The sequence below is a fragment of the Podarcis cretensis genome (genome assembly GCF_951804945.1).
Source record: "Podarcis cretensis genome assembly, chromosome: 13".
Classification (NCBI taxonomy): Eukaryota; Metazoa; Chordata; class Lepidosauria; order Squamata; family Lacertidae; genus Podarcis; species Podarcis cretensis.
In genome coordinates, this window is record NC_137182.1 from 45,093,017 (window position 1) to 45,112,026 (window position 19,010).

Genomic DNA, 19,010 nt, shown 5'->3' on the forward strand with positions numbered 1-19,010 from the left:
TAGCTTCCTATCATCCTATGTCCTGGATCAGGCCCTTCTGGCCTGCATCCATTCCGTCAGGCCTTTGATTTATGCACAGGAGAGATGTCAGAGCTTAAACCTTCCTGGAGGTTACCAGTAAAGGTTGGACGTTCTTCTGCCCATGCACAGAGGAGCTATTTTTTCTCTCCAATCATAGACAAAGAAAGGCCCCTTCGAACTCATTGCACGGGGAACTCCCAGGTTCTGACACTTGTAAAAAGAGTTCAGCAACAAACCAATTAATGCTGAAGGTAACATAGCATTCATTCAGTTCAGTATTGGAAGGGTACTATAAACTGACTTAGGGACGCGGGTGGCATTGTGGGTTAAACCACAGAGCCTAGGACTTGCCTATCAGAAGGTCGGCGGTTCGAATCCCCGCAACAGGGTGAGCTCCCGTTGCTGGTCCCTGCTCCTGCCAACCTAGGAGTTCGAAAGCACGTCAAAGTGCAAGTAGATAAATAGGTACCACTCCAGCAGGAAAGTAAACAGCGTTTCCGTGCGCTGCTCCGGTTCGCCAGAAGTGACTTAGTCATGCTGGCTGCATGACCCAGAAGCTGTACGCCGGCTCCCTCGGCCAATAAAGCGAGATGAGCGCCGCAACCCCAGAGTCAGCCACGACTGGACCTAATGGTCAGGTGTCCCTTTACCTTTACCTTTTTATAAACTGACTTGGTTGTTCCTAATTCCTCCCACCACCACCTTGCTGTGCTGATCCTCCTAGGAGCATCTGCTTCTCTCCATCCTTCCTGCTTACATTGCCTTGGAAATGAAGGCCGAGATCATCGAGAGGCTCCGGGATGGAGGCCAGGCCCAGCACCGTCATGAGGGCACCAATAATTTCCACAACCTCTACGTCAAGCGCCACGAAAACATCAGGTACTTGCTTTTGACGCCATCTGTCATCTACAAGATTGCCTGACCTGACGTATGTGGATTAGGGCTGAACAATTGGGAGCTGGTTGGGGGAATCCCACTCCATCGCATGGTTCCACACAACATCTTTTGTTTCTTTCTTCCTCGCCCTCTTGCAGCATCCTATACGCCGACATTGTTGGGTTCACACTCTTGGCCAGCGAATGCTCCCCAAAGGAGCTAGTCCTCATGCTCAATGAACTCTTTGGCAAGTTTGACCAGATCGCCAAGGTGAGTAAGAGACTATCTCCCCTCCATAAATACCCTACCCGTGCCTTAAAACAGTTTGTTCTCCTTAGATTGGAGTCGGGGAACCTGATGATGTAGGAATACAACTCTCATCACCCCTGGTCATTGGTCAGGGGCTGATGGTAGGTGGAATCCAGTGACATGCAAGGAAATCTTGTACACAAGAAGCTGGTGTAAAATTAAGTTAAACTGGCAGGACAGTGTGCTATATCCAAACTCCAGTCTGGAGCAAAACTGCTGGCAGAGCTGGACTAAGCTTGGCAGAGAGAAAACAAGCCTTTAAACAGAGTTTTTGCAGGCTTAACTTATACCAGGTTCCTAGGTTACCTGACCCAGGTGAACAGGCTTAGGATGCAGCATAAACCCCCTTTTCCAGGATTTATGCCAGCCCCACCATCAAATCCTGGGTGGTGCAGTTCTTAAGGGTGCTGGGATTTGTTAGAAGACACCCCCCCCCCCCCGCTTCCTATTCCCCTCCCAGAGCTACAATTCCCAGAGCAGATTAACAATCAGTGCCTTTCTTCAGGGATATTTGGGGATATTGTGCTGTGGTGGCCATAGAAACATTCTACCCCTCTGTGCAGAAATGGTACCCTAGCTGAGCAGCCCTAAGCCAGTGAGTCATGATGTGTATGTTGCCAAGGAAACCGAGATGTTGTCTCAGGTGGCAAACTTCATCCTCAACCCTGTTCCCTCCCAGGATAACGAGTGCATGAGAATCAAGATATTGGGCGACTGCTACTACTGCGTCTCTGGGCTGCCTGTGTCGCTGCCCAACCACGCCCGGAACTGCGTCAAGATGGGCCTTGACATGTGCCAGGCCATCAAGTGAGTGGAGTGGGGGAGGCAGTTGGCAGGTGAAATGAGAGGGAGGGGGAGGAAAAATTGGGGGAAGGATCCCGAGTCATGAATGAGGTCTGAGCAGCAGCAACATTGGGGTGCTCTGGTTTGGTACATGTGCCATTCAAGATCTACAAATCCATCCTTTGATGTTATATAACATACTGGTAAGCTATATTGTAAGCTATATATGTTTAAGGAAGTTTTTAATATTTAATGCTGTATTGTTTTAAACATTCGATTGGGAGCCGCCCAGAGTGGCTGCGGAAACTCAGCCAGATGTGCGGGGAATAAATAATAATAATAATAATAATAATAATAATAATAATAATAATAATAATAATCATCCACAGATAATTCACCTTTAAAGTCCTAAATGTCCTGGGCCCAGGTTACTTCAGGGACTGTCTCTCCCAGTATGAGCCTGCAATCTCTAGATCAGTGGTCCTCAAGTTTTTCAGGCCATAAACTCAACCTCGGTGCTCCCTTCCCCACCCCTACAAAAATATATTATTTAGAATAGTGCTTTGCATGGCCCACTAAGGAAGATAGTAAAACAACAGAATTCAAAACAGTAACAATTAATTGCACGTTTATTCAAAACCCAGTTAAAACTATTTGGTTTAATTAATTCAACAGAATCAATGAACTCGATACAGCAATACCAGCCATGACTAATGGCTATCTTTCAACAATTTAGAACTGTACATACAAATGTGACCAAAGGAAAGAACTCTGGAAGCAACAAGAGCCATAAAACATTGCATATGAACAGAGGAAGGTGTTTTGCTCTAGCTCTAGCCTGGCCAATCATGAATAAGAGATCAAAGCACTTGGAGGGACCCACCTCCAGTGCCCCACTGCCATCCCTTGCGTCTTAGTGCCCCCTAGGTAATCCCACCTCCAGGGTGGGGACAATACCACCCATTTTGAGAACTGTAGCTCTGGATAAGACTTCTTCAACCTGATGCCCACTTACTCATCTCAGATCTTGTTGGACTCCAACTCCCATCAGCCCCAGCCAGCATAGTCAACAGGCAGGGTTTATGAGAGATGTAGTCCAGCAACATAGAATCATAGAATTGTAGAGTTGAAAGGGAGCCCAAGGGTCTTCTACTCCAACCCTCTCTGCCCAAGGTGGGGCTCAAACTCACAACCCCGAGATTAAGAGTCTCATGTTCTACCAACTGATATTTAATCACTCCCTGACCTCTTTTAAAACAGGCTAGTAGAATGTTACTGACTTGATAGGGATGCGGGTGAGCCTCTTGGGCTTGGCGATAGGAAGGTCAGCAGTTCGAATCCCCACAACAGAGTGAGCTCCCGTTGCTCTGCCCCAGCTCCTGCCAACTGAGTTTGAAAGCATGCCAGTGCAGTAGATAAATAGGTACTGCTGTGACAGGAAGGTAAACGGCATTCCGTGCTCTCTGTCATGGTGTCCCATTGCTCCAGAAGTGGTTTAGTAATGCTGGCCCGGAAAGCTGTCTGCGGACAAACACCAGCTCCCTTGGCCTGAAAGTGAGATGAGCGCCGCAACCCCATAGTCACCTTTGACTGGACTTCACCGTCCAGGGGTCCTTCACCTTTTACCTTTTGTGTTGTTGTTTAGTCGTGTCTGACTCTTTGTGACCCCATGGACCAGAGCACGCCAGAGCACGCCAGAGCACTCCTGTCTTCCACTGCCTCCCGCAGTTTGGTCAAACTCATGTTTGTAGCTTCGAGAACACTGTCCAACCATATCGTCCTCTGTCATCCCCTTCTCCCTGTGCCCTCAAATCTTTCCCAACATCAGGGTCTTTTCCAGGGAGTCTTCTCTTCTCATGAGGTGGCCGAAGTATTGGAGCCTCAGCTTCATGAGCTGTCCTTCCAGTGAGCACTCAGGGCTAATTTCCTTAAGAATGGAATGTGTTTGATCTTCTTGTAGTCCATGGGACTCTCAAGAGTCTCCTCCAGCACCATAATTCAAAAACATCAATTCTTTGGCGATCAGCCTTCTTTATGGTCCAGCTCTCACTTCCATACATCACTACTGGGAAAACCATAGCTTTAACTATTCGGACCTTTGTCAGCAAGCTGATGTCTGACTTGCTATTTTAATTTCTGAAATACAGTACGGAGGTGTGTCCCTCCCCCCTCACTTTTAATCGCTTCCATTTATTTTGCTACTAATTTGGATCAGGCACTTTTAATAAAATGCAAACTTATTTTGTCCTGTTTGTCCTCTCACAAATAGGAAACTGCGTGATGCCACTGGAGTGGACATCAACATGAGAGTCGGAGTCCATTCGGGGAACGTCCTGTGTGGGGTGATTGGGCTCCAGAAGTGGCAGTATGACGTTTGGTCCGATGATGTGACGCTAGCCAATCACATGGAAGCAGGAGGTGTGCCAGGGTGAGGGAAGCAACATGGTGAGAGGAATGCTCCCACTTTGGTCCAGGAAAGGCTTTGGTTCTTGCGTATGCAAGATTGAATGCTGGCTCCTAGTAGCCTAGCAACAACCAAACAAATACAGTGGTACCTTCATTTATGAACTTAATTTGTTCTGGAGGTCCGTTCTTAACCCGAAACTGTTCTTAACCTGAGGCGCGCTTTCATTAATGGGGCCTCCTGCTGCCGCCACGCTGCCAGTGCATGACTTCTGCTCGCATCCCGGGGCAAAGTTTGCTGCCCAGAACACCTACTTCTGGGTTAGCGGAGCATAACCCGAACCTGGTGTATTGTGGTAATTCTAGGACAGGGGCTAGACCCAGAATCTTGTAGGTCCCAGGTTGGGACTGGAAGAATCAAATTCAAAGACAAAGCCATTTCCCGTCCCTGGGGAGATTACGTTGGGGTCTGGGAGCAAGCCCTCCCCACGTGCATGGGGTGGGATAGCCCCTGCGCCATTGGCTGGTCCTAGGCCGCGTCAACCCAAGGCTGTCCAATCTGGATGGTCTGGGGGCATGGCGCAGGCTATTTAAACTACCCACGGCCGAGGACATGTTCCTTTTCTCCCTGCTCGGTCAGTTCTCCCACCCCCCTTAGGTTAGGTTCTTTATCTCCTGACCTTGCTATGGACTTTGGTTGGTTGCCTGTTTTTTAACAGTGGCCTGTTAGGAATTTTTTCCACTTGGCAAATTAGCACCAGCCATTTGGTTTTTCTCCTACTTCATAGCAATTTGTCACAACTTTGTAGGGTTTGGCGATTAGGCATTGGAGTATTAGGTTGAAGGGGAGGGGAGGTAGTGGCCATCACCTACCCCTCCTATTTCAAGGGTATTCCGTTAAAGGAATCTGAGTGGCGTGGTCCGGTCCAAAGCCCCAGACGGGGGGGGGGGGCTAGGGCCATGGCACGACCCCTAGTAGTGACCCTGGGGGAGTTCCTAGTTGATGTGCATCAGCAGGGCTCCCCCTTCTGGTGGTTAACACTTCCAAGACTCCTGTGGATGGGCAGGAGTCAGATATAGCTGTGTGGTTTCCAATGCCTAAGCCAATACCACTCACATTCTGTAACCAATGAAGTTGTGGCCTTTTTCTCCCATTAACCTAAAATACTGTTCCATGTGTCTTTATTCCACTTCCCGGTAGGGTTTGGGACCTTGCCATGCAACGAAGGATCTGGTGGGCTGGAGGTGGCAAAGCTTAGCAGTTTAGGGGCAGATCCTAGATGGAATTGGTAGGTAGCTGTGGGCTTAGTAGAAGGTGTTGGGTTAGGGGTGGAGCCTGACTAAAATTTATAGGTGGAGCCTAATGGAATGTGGTGGATTGGGGTGGAGCCTGCCTGAATCTGGTGGCTCCACACCTTGGGAGAATGTGATGCGGTGAGTTTCAGGTGGTGACTGCTAGGTTAGGAGCAGAGGCTGGCCAAAAATGGTGGGTAGAAGTGGAGCTTCGTAGAAACTGGTGGGTGAAAGGTAAAGCACGGGAAAATCTGGCCTTTGTTGGCTTTTCAGATCCCAGCACAGGTTCCCTGCCAGAAGAGTATTTTACTGCTCAGGCTGGGACAATACTGGCCAGTTGACCCATTTACCGCTATTTAACATTGTAGACATTGCAATTAAATCAGCTATCAGTTCTCCACCTCCTTTATAAACTATATCCAAATAAATGATTCCAACACAATGTTCAAATGCTCCCTTGAAAAAAACCTTTGTTGCTTCTCAGCAGTTGACTGAAATATGTGGGCACTGCTTCGCCCTGGAGGCAGGGAAGAGGAATTACATGAATTTGTGTGTATTTGCTGACAGTTACTGCAGTGGCGGAGCAAGCCGATTGTGGTGACAGTGGTGACACCCGGGGCAGAGTGCCCCCACCGAACCCCTTCCTCTGCCCCTGAGTTATTGTATGATGAACAAGTGTCCTCTGTCTGTCCATTCTGTTGTACAGTGGAACCTTGGGTTACATACGCTTCAGGTTACAGACTCCGCTAACCCAGAAATAGTACCTCGAGTTAAGAACTTTGCTTCAGGATGAGAACAGAAATTGCGCGGCGGCGGCAGCGGGAGGCCCCATTAGCTAAAGTGGTGCTTCAGGTTAAGAACAGTTTCAGGTTAAGAACAGACATCCAGAACGAATTAAGTACTTAACCCGAGGTACCACTGTATACATAGATAGGACTCCATCTGCCTCTTGGGGTATCCGTCTACATTCCCATCTCTTTTCCCTTTCAGGAGGGTTCATATCACGGAGGCCACGTTGCTGCACCTGGGTGGGGCCTACGCTGTGGAGGAAGTTTGTTTCTGGCCACGAGACTCTTACCTGAGGGAGAACAAAATCAAAACCTTCCTGGTCGTTGACCCCAGGGTGAGATCTGCTTTGAAACTGGAGGTGGTGCATCCACTTTTTAGGGGAGAGGGAAAAAAGGAAAAAAGCTTCACCTGGACTTCCTAGTCTGTGATAGATAGTTATCAGCCAGTTTCCCTCACTTCTTGGAAAGGGGATTGAGATGGTTGTGGTGGAACAGCTGCAGGTATACTTTGGTGAAACTTACTATCTAGACAAACCTTCTCCAACCTCAGGTCCCCAGATATTGTTGGAATACAACTCCCATCATCCCTAGCTAGCAGAACCAGTGGGCAGGGATGATGGGAGTTGTAGTCCAACAAGGTGGGACCCATGGTTGAGAAAGGCTGGTCCAAACCCATATTAATCTGGTTTCAAACCTGGTTTTGGAACCCACTCAGCCTTGGTCACCCTTATCAATGATCTTTATTAGGATAAGGACATTCAGAGTCTAATCTTGCTTCTTTTCCTGGACCTTCCCGCAGCTTTTGATAACATTGGCCTTGGTATCCTCCTGGATCGGCTTTGCGAGACGTCTGTTCTAGGGCTGCCATATGTCTGGGATTTCCTGGACATATCTTGGATTTCTCCGTTGGAAATAGCGTTCGGGTGGAATATGTGAAAATCTGTAAAAATGTCTGGCCACCCATATTGGAAGTGTTGATTTTATGGTAAATTTCGTTTACCATAAAAGCTCAAAAACTTCAAATATTTTGGAGATTTTGCAGAAAAAGCTCAGCAACCTTGCCCTCTCCCCCAAAAAAGCTCAGCACTTTTGAAATATGGCAACCCTATTGGCAGGGGTGTAGCTAGCTGCTCTGGCACCCGGAGTGGTGGGGGTGTGGCGAGCCACCTATGGGGGTGCTGTGGTGAACTGGGCATGGGGGTGCCAGGGTGATCAATGCACGGGGGGCAGCGTGGTGATCCGCCCAGGGAGTCCACCTGGTAGATGCCATTTCGGGCAGCATGGGCCCCTGAGCCGCTGCGTCACTCCCAGGAGAGATCCATAGCTCGGACGCTCTGCAGGCCAGTCCCCGCAGTAAGTGCTGCCCCCTGCAGTGTGCCATTTTGTCACCCCCACTCAAGGATGATGCCCGGGGCGGACGCCCCCCCCCCGCATCCCCCTTCCTACACCCCTGCCTATTGGTGACACTCTTCCACAGTGGGTTCCACAGAATAGCTCTGGGGGAATGCTCATTGGCCCCTTGGCATTTAAGTAATAATAATAATAATTTATACCCCGCCCTCCCCGACCAGAGCAGGGCTCAGGGCGGCTAACACCAATAAAATTACAGTAAAAACATAAGGGGGGGGGGAGAAAAAGAAAAAGAAAACCCCACCAATTTAAAATACAGGTTAAAATGCAATTTAAAATGCAGCCTCATTTTAAAAGTAGCCGGTAGATCAAGACCGTAAGGGGAGGGAAACATAAGAGCCAGACTGAGTCCAAACCAAAGGCCAGGCGGAACAGCTCTGTCTTGCAGGCCTTGCGGAAAGATGTCAAGTCCCGCAGGGCCTAGTCCATAGCTGTCAACCTTCCCTTTTTCGGTGGGAAATTCCCTTATTCCAGCACTGTTTCCTGCTGCTTCCCACTGCTATCCCGGATTGTTAGATATCCTGTAGACTGTCCTCGGGACAGGTGAGGCTGCTGATCCCTTATTTCCGAGGCTGCTGATCCCTTATTTTCAAATCTGATAGTTGACAGCTATGCTCTAGTCTCTTGTGACAGAGCGTTCCACCAAGTTGGGGCCAGTACTGAAAAGGCCCTGGCCCTAGTTGAGACCAATCTCAGGTCACACTTTTGTCCCCAATGCTATGTAGCATCTATGCGAAGCCGTTGAGAGCTGCCATTAAGGGATATGGAGCAAAGTGTTGCCGGTGTGCTGCTGACACACAGCTCGGTTTCTCCATAATGTCTGAATTGGGAGTGGCTGTGCAGGCTCTAGACCAGTGTCTAGCCACAGCTGTGGGTCCCTTCCCCTCAGGCAGTGCAATGTATTGGCCCTCAGTGCGATTATGTCATTGTATGTAGTCCTCAACATATGGATGCCGCCGGCTGGGGTTTGACACTCACGACTTCCACTTGCTCTTCTGGCTCCTGTTGTCTTTAGGCTGAAGAAGAGACCTCCAGCGGCACCCTTTCACCTGAGCCAGGTGAGGGCTACAAGATGAGGGCTCCAGCGCGGATGACTCGCTACCTGGAGTCGTGGGGGGCAGCCAAACCCTTTGCCAACCTCAAACACCTCGACAACCTCCCCGCAGAACCGGCAGGGTTTGTCAGGAGCAACTACTCGGTACGTCCAGCAGGTTGTGCTCATGTCAATGCAAGGACATGTGCCGAGAACCCTCAAGCCATTTCAGCTGCCCCTTTTCTTTTCTATATAACATATCATTTCCAACAATCATTTAACATAATTTCATATCATATACAATTTTTAGACTTCCATCAACTGCATCTGAAGATTTTTCAGTCTTTTTCACTTGATTTACATTTCTTAATTTCTCTGTTACTTTTAATAATCTTTAACTAATAACTCTCTTCATAATCTTCCTTGCAATATTTCACATAGTCCTCCTTACAAAACTGCTTGCATAATCTGCTGATTACAGTTGCTTTTCAAGTAGTTCGCATATTTATTCCAGTCTTCTGAGAATCTCTGGTCCTGCAGGTTTCAAATCCTTCCTGTCATCTTATCTAATTCTGCATAGTCCATTAATTTCATCTGCCATTCTTCTTTCGTTGGCAATTCTTGTTTCCTGAGCTGCCCCCTGTTCAGCTGCCATGTTTATTTTGGCAAAATGGATTACGGAGAAGCTTCTACTGTTCTCTCTAGTCCATCTGAGCTTGCGCGCAAAGGTTCAGAAAGCATGTTTTTAGAAAGGAGAGCAGAAATGAGATTATCTTATCAACCGCACTCACACGTCTTTGAAGCAAGATACAAAATGCAGTGTGTGTTAAAACCTCACAGGTTTCTTATTATCATTGTTTCATTGCATGCCTATTCCTTATTTCCTTGTTTCATTGCATGTCAGTGTGGTGTAGTGGTTAAGAGCGGTAGACTCGTAATCTGGGGAACCGGGTTCACGTCCCCGCTCCTCCACATGCAGCTGCTGGGTGACCTTGGGCTAGTCACACTTCTCTGAAGTCTCTCAGCCCCACTCACCTCACAGAGTGTTTGTTGTGGGGGAGGAAGGGAAAGGAGAATGTTAGCCGCTTTGAGACTCCTTCGGGTAGTGATAAAGCGGGATATCAAATCCAAACTCTTCTTCTTCTTCTCCTTTTCTCCAAGGAGCTCAATGTGGCATGCATCGTTCATCTCCTCCCCATTTTATCCTCACAACAGTCTTGTGAGGTAGGTTAGGCTGAGAGTGAGTGAGTGGCCCAAGGTCACTCATGGCTTCATGGCTGATTGAGGATTTGAACCTGTATTTTCCACATCCTGGTGCAGCACTCTAACCACTTGTGGGCCAGGACTGACAGACATGAAGTGCTTGCCTGCTATTTGCAGTTCTGCATTCAAGCACAAAATGTAGGGTTATCCAGGAAGGGGGCGGGGGAAGGTGTTAGAGTTCACAAGTACATTTTGCATGGGGTGGGTATTGATCGTGGAAGATAAGAAAACCATCTCACTGCCACACATGGTTTTCGGAAGCATGTCTTAAAACCACAGTTGCTTTGCTGGAAATGTCACTCTTTGGGGGGAACCCAGGTGCCACAATTTTCTCTTCTGCGCTTTGAGAAAAATAGGAAGGAGAAGGTGAACGACAGAAGTTTCAAAGCACCTTTCCTATGGCCATTGAGATCTGGGATAAAATAACCTCCTCAGCTGTTCACATGCTTCTGGGAACCTCTGGTTTTTTGGGGAAGGGCTGTAGCTCATCTAAAGGGGAGCACATTCAGTCCCTGGCACCCCCAGGTAGGGCTGGGAGAGACTCCTGTCTGAAGCCCTGGGGAGCCTCTGTCACCCACTGCAGACAATACAGTGGTGCCTCTGGTTATGTACTTAATTCTTTCCGGTCCGTTCTTAACCTGAAACTGTTCTTAACCTGAAGCACCACTTTAGCTAATGGGGCCTCCCGCTGCTGCCGCCGCGTGATTTCTGTTCTCATCCTGAAGCAAAGTTCTTAACCCGAGGTACTATTTCTGGGTTAGCGGAGTCTGTAACCTGAAGCGTCTGTAACCCGAGGTACCACTGTACTGAGCAAGATGGACCAATGCTTTGACTCAGTATAAGGCAGCTTCCCAGGTTCCTAAGTTCCATTTAAGCACATAGTGTAAAGATAGAGCAGGGGGAAGCAGTTGTGTTGCAGATTCAAGGCGGAAATGGCAGAGACTTCAACTAGAAACACAAATTGGCCCAATGTACCGTATTGGCCTGAATATAAGCCACACTCCCCCCCCCCCAAATTCCGACTGTTAAAAATTAAAGTGTGGCTTATATTCACGACCTTATGCCACCAACAAAGCGGCGCAGCTCCCCCCCTGCCGAAAGCAGCCTGGGAGCATAGGGCAACAACACCTAGCCTGCCCGCCGCTACCAAGCCTCCCCATAGCTGTCAGAACAAAGGGGGAAAGGGGGGAGGCTGCCGGCAAAGCGGTGCAGCTCCCTCCCCCCCCCCCAGAGCAGCTCAGAAGCGCAGGGCAATGGCGACCATCCCTTCCACAGCTCCCAAGCCTCCCCCCAAGTCACCGAATTTTTAAGGTGAAGCTTATTTGCCGGTGCGGCTTATATTCGGGATTTGCAGGAAGTGTGGAAAATGAGGGAGGAGGTGCATTAGAAGTGTCTTTTTCTAGACTCTCACCCCCCCCCCAAAAAAAGTCAAAGGCATCCACAGAAAGCTGTCTGCAGATCTCTTTCCAGATTTTCCAAGGACAGGGATTTTGCAGGAGAAAGTCTGGGACAGCAGCTGTTTCCGGTGAACATTGTATGGACAAAGGGGGGGGGTGGTTAAAAGGCACATGAGGGATATGCATTTCATATTAAGTGGAGATGTGGATGGGCCCTTAGTCGTCTTCTTTCTGCTGCTAGATGCTGCCAGTTGCATGAGAATCAGGGCCTAGCTAGATGCCATGCCCTAGCTGCATGAGAGGGCATCTGCTTTGCTTCTAAAAGGTCCCTCCCCAGCTTTCCCTGCTGGGTCTGGTAATTTCCCCAGCCTGAAACCCCAGAGATGCATTTCCAGTCAGTGTCAAGAACACCGATCTAGGTGAGCCCCATAGTCTGGCTCAGTATAAGACATCTTCCTGTGTGTGCCAAATGCATCATTACCAATGATGTCAGAGGAATTTGCAAATGAATGGCAAGTGTGGGCGTCCATCTTCTGCTGCAGGAGGAAGGACCATGGCTGAACGGTAGAACATCTGCTTTGCACACACAAGGTCCCAGGTTAAATCCTCGGTGTCCCCAGATAGAAATGGGAAAGATTCCTTGTCTGAAACCCTTGAGAGCTTTTTCCGGTCAGTGTAGACAGTATTGAGCTAGGTGGTCTGACTTAGTAAAAGATAGCTTCCTACTTTTCTAAATCCACTCTCAACTAAAGGCAGAACCTTTAGCAGTCCCTCTGTAACAGGCACCCCCAAACTCAGCCCTCCAGATGTTTTGGGACTACAACTCCCATCACCCCTAGCTAACAGGACCAGCGGTCAGGGATGATGGGAACTGTAGTCCCAAAACATCTGGAGGGCCGAGTTTTGGGGGGGTGCCTGCTCTATAATGCGAATGTGCTCTAGCTGTGAGATGAACATTGCAGGCTGTCCATTTGGCAGCACTGTCTAAGGGAGCTTCATTTCAATCACAAACCATCAAATTCAGGTTTCCAAATTAAAGCTAATCTGGAGGATTTGCCCCACAAACCCACCCTCCCCCTCCGCAAAAAAGGAGAAAGGATTGTATTATTTTGCAATAAGGAAAGTGATAGGAAAATGCACCGGAAAATGTGGGATAAGGTTTGCTTGATTTAGCATCCTCTTGTTTCCCTGCAAACAATTTGCTCAATAAATATTTGACGTTGTCTAGCTTCCCTACAAACAAATTGGGATGGAAGCTAGGCGAAGAAGCTCCCTGGGAGGAATCAGGCTCTCAGCTGTGTCCCTACAGTGTTTCTGTTTCCTTGCAGGAGATCTCTCTGGGGTCCTTGAACCAGCAGAAGACCTTGGAACGGTAACAAGGGGGGTATCTTGTTTAGAGGGGGGAGAGGAGGAAGAGGCCGACAAGCAAATAGATTACTGAGAAAAGAATGGGGTGGTGGGGAGAGGAAGAGATAGAGCAAAATGTACATTGTGTCTGGTGTTATCGCACTGTGGATTGGAGCCAGGATGTTGCGGTCTAGCTTCCTTCTGTGGGTACTGTGATGTTCTGCAGATCTGTGGGGCTAGAGTTCTTCCATGGCTAGAATTGCATGTTAGGCCTGTGGTTCTGACAGCTGCAGAGCCACCGTGAGATGGAATGGGAGTCGAATGGAATCTGTCACAATTCATTAGGCTTCTGTTGTCAGCTAGGTAGGTCTCTCAATGTAGGTGAGCCCTAGAACAAGGCAAGGGAGCTCTGGAGCCACCTAAACCACCCCTCGTCTGCAGTAAGTTTAGTGGCACAGTGGAGGGCTGCAGAATTAATATTGGGAGGGGAAGCAGTGGAAAGGTGGCAGACAGCTGGGTGAACATCCTAATTGACCATGGTGTGGTTTTTTTGGGAGTGGAACCTAATGCTGGTGTTGGACCATTCTACCTGATTCTGAGATGCTAATCCACTCTTTCCCAGCAGTGATGAGCTCCAGAGGTTGCTGGACTCCAGCTTCCTTCATCCCTGGCCATTGGCCATGCTGGCTGGGGCTGATGGGAGATGGAGCCCAGCAAAATCCAAAGGGTACCAGATTGTGGAAGGTTGTGCTAAACACTTCCTAAAGCCCCTGCTATTTCCTATTGAGTTGAGGGGAGGAATGTTGTTGTTGACTTAAGATCCCTGCCAGAAATGGGGTTTGCAAGTTGTGCTGACCAGTGTGCCATGGTGATGCCAGGTGATGGACAAGTGAGTGGCCTCACCCATCTCTCAAGATATGGGGGTTGGGAGAAGTGAGGATCTGGCCTGCCAGCTGGTAAAATACCCCCCACTTTCCCATCTTAGATGAAGAAAATTGGGTGTCCAGTTGCTTACTCAGTCGTGCCCTCTGCTGTCTATTGGTTTAATTCTCTCTGTTGTGCTGTTTGGGCATTTCACGCTGCGTTCCTTTGATTTCTGTGCGATTCATCAATACCCTGCTCACTCTTTCTCCTCTCCTGGCTGTATTACAGGGGCCGTGCCCCCAGGAACCCAGATGAAGACCTGGAAGGAGTGGACGAGAAGTTCTTTCAGCTCATCGAACAGCTTAACTCACAGAAGTGCGTCAGTGAGACTGTGCGAGGGGTGGGGTGGGGAGAGGAAAACGGAGGCACAGGAAAGAAGCAGGGATAATTACAAAATCAGATGCAACAGAGGAAAGGGCTTCTGCTAGCATGAAATAATGGCACACAAGAGGGCATTTGGGTGAGTGCAGCTTGTCACGTCATTTCATTGCAGGAATAAGAGGAGCTGCATCTTTGAGGTTTCTGCTTCCTGCACCACTGCTACAGGAGTCCTGTTTCCTGTTGCAGTGGATCATACATAGCAAGAAAAGCAAAAAAGTAAAGAAAAAGAAGCAAAGGAAAAGTAGAGGAGAACCTAGGTCTTCTTCCCCAGTCACAAAACAGCGCTAGGAGCCAGTTTGCCTGCTGTTTGTTTTTACTGAGTTTTTTATATTTTGTTGGGAGCCTCCCAGAGTAGTTGGGGCAACCCAGTCAGATGGGCGGCATATAAATAATAACATTATTTTATTATTAAATCATTACTATTAACTGTTTCCCAAGCCCTTTACCTATCTACTATTACATGAGATACCCAATGCCTCCCATACGCCACTACTGTAAAACAGCCATGCCCCTCTCCCTGTTTGACTATGAGTTTGTGGGTTGCAAGGGAATCTGGGGCCAAATCTAATCTCCATTTTAAGGAGAGGTAGATGGGTGGTAGCAGGTGGGAATGTTGCCCAAGGAAAAATATCCCATTTTCTTCCTACACTTCTCCCCTGCAGGCAATGGAAGGAATCAGAAGATCTGAATCGCATTACGCTGTACTTCAAGGAAAAATCCCTTGAGAAGGAGGTAAAGTACTTGGGTGTTCTTTTGTTTGTCGAGCGCTCCAATATGAAGTCAGGCTCGCCCCTACCATTAGGCAGAGTGAGGCCTCAGGTGGCAAATGTCGGAAGGCAGCTGGGGCAGCCCTCCTGTTGTTTCTTGGTACTGAAATAAGATTTGGGATTCACTCTCTCTAGATTTAGTGATGAACGCCAACCTGAATGGCTTTAAAGGAGAATTAGGCTAACTCATGGAGGATGAGGCTAAGAGTGGCTACTAGCCGTGATGACTATGCTCTGCCTCTGCAAGAGGCTGAAAATGTGGGGTGTAACATAAGTAGTCAAATACAACACTTCCTGTTTGCCCTGAGCGGACACACAGGGGGAAGTTACTGCAGCCAGGAGGACTTCCTGCCACACCTGTCTGGAGCATCCTCCCCATGCATGTGACCAGGTAGATGGGTGTGACCCTGGGTGACCCCATAAAAGGGCTGGTCACGCAGCCATCTTTCCTCCTTCTTTTCTTGATGCTGTTCTCTTGATGATTTTGCTGTCTGCTGGCCCTCAGCCAGCAGCACATGGGCTCCTTTCCCTACATGGGATGAACCCACTCTCTTTTCTGTAACTACAAGCTAAAGTCTGCCTTCAGGGAACCTACTGTGAACTGAATGTAAGTAAACTTCTTATCGTTACTTTTAAGAAAAGACTATTGTGTCGTTATTCTTTTTGAGAGGGAACAAAGGGGATTTCCAGGAATAAACCCAATCTGGACAAGCCAGATTGAATTGCTTAAGTAAAGAGATTCAAACGAATCTACCAACTAGCTTCCTACAATATATTGGGGAATGTACTCTGCCACTGACTCACTAGTATGAGTGAGGAAAGATAATATTTCATCAATATATCCTCTCCTACTATCCACAACATTCCCACAGAGAATGATATAGAACAAAGTGGGGATGTTGTGCAGAGCAGCCCTTGCCCCTGTTTTCACAGTTGCTCACCCTGGGTTCTCTCTCTTTGCCTTCTCCAGTATCGCCTCTCCGCGCTCCCATCTTTTAATTACTACACAGCCTGCACCTTCCTGGTTTTCCTCTCCAACTTTCTCATCCAGATCCTCGTGGTTTACAAGTAAGCAGGAAGAGGGTGAGGAGAGGATGGGTGGGTGAGTTATTTATGTAGGCAGAACTGGACCCCAAAGCATATGAAGACTTTGCCTTTTGGGATTAGGGATTTAGAACTACCCCTTGTTTGCATAGCTGGTTACTTTTCTAAGGGTTCCCCTAGATGACCTGTTTATTGAGCATTCATCCTGATTTGTTTGCACAAAGCTTATGCAGCGGTTAGACTACTTGGCCCACCAGATGCCTCTTTTAATTGTGCACTCATGATGCTCAGGATGGTATTGGGGTGGTTATATACTGTTTTATCCAGCTTTCAATACTGTCTACACCCACAGAAGTTTGGGAGAAGAGATACTGTATTGCTTCAAACTGATGCATGCCCCATAACTTTCTGAAATCCTGTGCGATTTTTATATCATAACTGCTCTGGTTTATTTTTTGTACTGCTTTTTGTTGCACAAGAATTCCCTTCCAGGCAGCAAAGGCTGGGAAAGCATTGCAGAACATTTCACAAAGTGAAATGATGTCTGGATTGTCCAGTATAAATTCACCACTTATGCATCAATGACTTGGGGCAACACCTCAGCACCCCAGCAGTCCAGAAGGACGCTGCATCCAATTATTGAACATTCGTTTTGATTAGTTTGTGGGGGAAGTTATAAGACAATAAGATTTGCTTGCAGGGCGTTTAATCATTTGCCCATCCCACAGTTTTCAATGCATTTCCCAATCACTTTCCTAACCACAAAAAGTCTGTTTTTATTTTCAAAGTGGATTTCTTGGGCTAGGGTGACAGAGCTCTTTAAACCACTTCCACTGTGCAAACCTCTGTTTCCTGGTATGCGCTTGAATTCCTCCCCCAAGCCATAGAGGGGCCTGACTTGGATTGAGACAGGAATGTGATAAGAGGGGGAGATATCACCCTTTGCTCCTGTTGTGCATGCCTGGCTGGCTGGAATCCTCCTCCCCCCCACATGCTTTTTGCATTGGGATGAAAATGGTGTGCAGGCTTTCAGGTTCAGCAGAGCTCTTCTTCTGCTTGAGTGATAGCTAATGGTAAACCAAAGCAAACTCACCATGAAAGTTGTAGAATGGAGATTGTAGAAAAGAGGGTTGGAGGGGAGATGTTCCCTCTGGGCACAATGAAATTCCCCATCTGTTGCTTGTAACGGCCTTAATTTGGAAAGAAGGTGCTTTTCTTTTTAAGTTGGGCAGCATACCCATAAGTGTGTTTACTTGGATATTATGTGTGACAGAGATCTGTGGGGTTTACCTTCTAGTAAGTATGTTTAGGTGTTCACCCCAAATTAGATTAGATCAGGGCTGGGAACCTGTGTGTTTCCAGACATTGGACTACAACTCCCATCATCCTTGGACCATTGGCTGTGCTTTCTGGAGCTGATTGATGGGAGTTGGAATCCAACAGCATTTTCTTGGGCTAGACTACTTGAGGCAAAAAGTTGTCATGCGGCTGCAACGATCAAAGCCTCGCTTCCCTTTTAAAACATCAAAGCAGGCAGTTCATTTGAATCTAGCACTGACTGGAACCAAGAATGAGTTTCTAGTCCTCATAGAGGCACAGATAAGTCTGGAAACGGTGAGCAGTGCCTTGTGGGAAATGACACGCTTGTAGGATGCTGAGTATGCCAAGGGGTGCATATTTTTGTGAATGAGGTTCAAACTGCAAGAAAGGGGATCTCTGCTAAATATTTAGAAAGAACTTCCTGTCAGCAGGAGCTGTTTAATACCAGTGGCAGACAGCTTTGGGAAATGATGGACTATCCCTTGTTAGAATTTTTTTTAAGTAGAGCATGAATAGCTACCTATCAGAGATGGGGAACCTGTGGCTCAGTCGGTAGAGCATGAGACTCTTAATCTCAGGGTTGTGGGTTCAAGGCCCACACTGGGTAAAAGATTCCTGCATTGCAGGGGCTTGGACTAGATGATTCTTGAGGGCTGGGGCTGGGGTCCAACAACACTTGGAGGGCAACAGGCTCCATATCCCTCCCAACAGCACATTTCTTGTGTCTGAAAGATGCTGGATGACATCTTCTGCATGGTCCATTCCAGCTCTATGGGTCTAATGCTTGGCTCCTTCCCAGAATCAGCAGAAGGGGGACAAAAAAATTAAATGCAAAATGCATGCCATGTTTAGTTGCCTTGTCTGCTCTTTCCATCCAGGACAGAAGCGTTGGGGATATCCTATGGAATTTCCTTCTTCCTCTTTTTCCTCCTCCTCCTCACCTGTTTTGCAGGCCACCTGGCAGTAAGTCGCGCTGATTTTACTTCTCAATCCCCCCCATTGTTATGTACTGAAGTTCTCACCCTGGGCCAGCAGGGGGATACTGTTGATAGTTCAGGTCCACATATGCAAATAAGGGATCGAAAGTGATGTTCAGTGATTGGATAGTTACAGAAAGTTGTTACAGTTACATTGTACTGGAGCTCTATATAAGCAGGCTGGCTGAACCCTTCAGTTCAGTTCTGTTCTGACCTGTGAATAAACAAGAGCTGTTTGGAGAATCACTGTGTCATCTGATATGTTCACCCACAACCTAACACCCATCATGCAACTTTCCCAGCATCCCTAAGGAATGTGGGATGCAGCCTTGCACCCAGTCAACCCATAGGCCCATCTAGCTCAGTATCACTGACACTGGTTGTCATCAGTTTCAGCTGGGGCGTTTTTCTATGGATGGAGGGAGGAATAGATGGATGCCGGGGAACAAATCACAGGACCTGAGCTATGGCCCTTTGCCACTTCTCTTTTTTTTCCGGGCTGTCAGAGCATGGATATGATGAAACATTGTGGTTGGAGGATTCCTGGCGCCCTGCTGCTGCTACAAGGAGCTTGGTAGCCCTGCTTGCAGGAGTTATTTATAGGGTTGAAGTTTGCAACTGTATTGTCCATGCTAAGAGAGGACACCATTGAGAGGAAGCAAAATGGCTTGACC

General features: G+C 47.9%; 1 protein-coding gene across 4 annotated transcripts in view; it reads left to right on the top strand.

The window, feature by feature from the left end:
- Window positions 1-19,010, top strand: part of ADCY4 (adenylate cyclase 4) — a 75,929-nt gene that overhangs the window by 36,309 nt on the left and 20,610 nt on the right. For all 4 annotated transcript variants that reach the window (XM_079951536.1, XM_079951535.1, XM_079951538.1 and 1 more), the window contains exons 6-16: window positions 746-900; window positions 1,056-1,167; window positions 1,886-2,013; window positions 4,259-4,417; window positions 6,676-6,808; window positions 8,899-9,081; window positions 12,905-12,948; window positions 14,076-14,162; window positions 14,891-14,960; window positions 15,966-16,063; window positions 18,238-18,322. In XM_079951536.1, coding sequence (XP_079807662.1) covers window positions 746-900; window positions 1,056-1,167; window positions 1,886-2,013; window positions 4,259-4,417; window positions 6,676-6,808; window positions 8,899-9,081; window positions 12,905-12,948; window positions 14,076-14,162; window positions 14,891-14,960; window positions 15,966-16,063; window positions 18,238-18,322 — 1,254 coding nt within the window. The remainder of the gene's footprint in view (window positions 1-745; window positions 901-1,055; window positions 1,168-1,885; window positions 2,014-4,258; window positions 4,418-6,675; window positions 6,809-8,898; window positions 9,082-12,904; window positions 12,949-14,075; window positions 14,163-14,890; window positions 14,961-15,965; window positions 16,064-18,237; window positions 18,323-19,010) is intronic.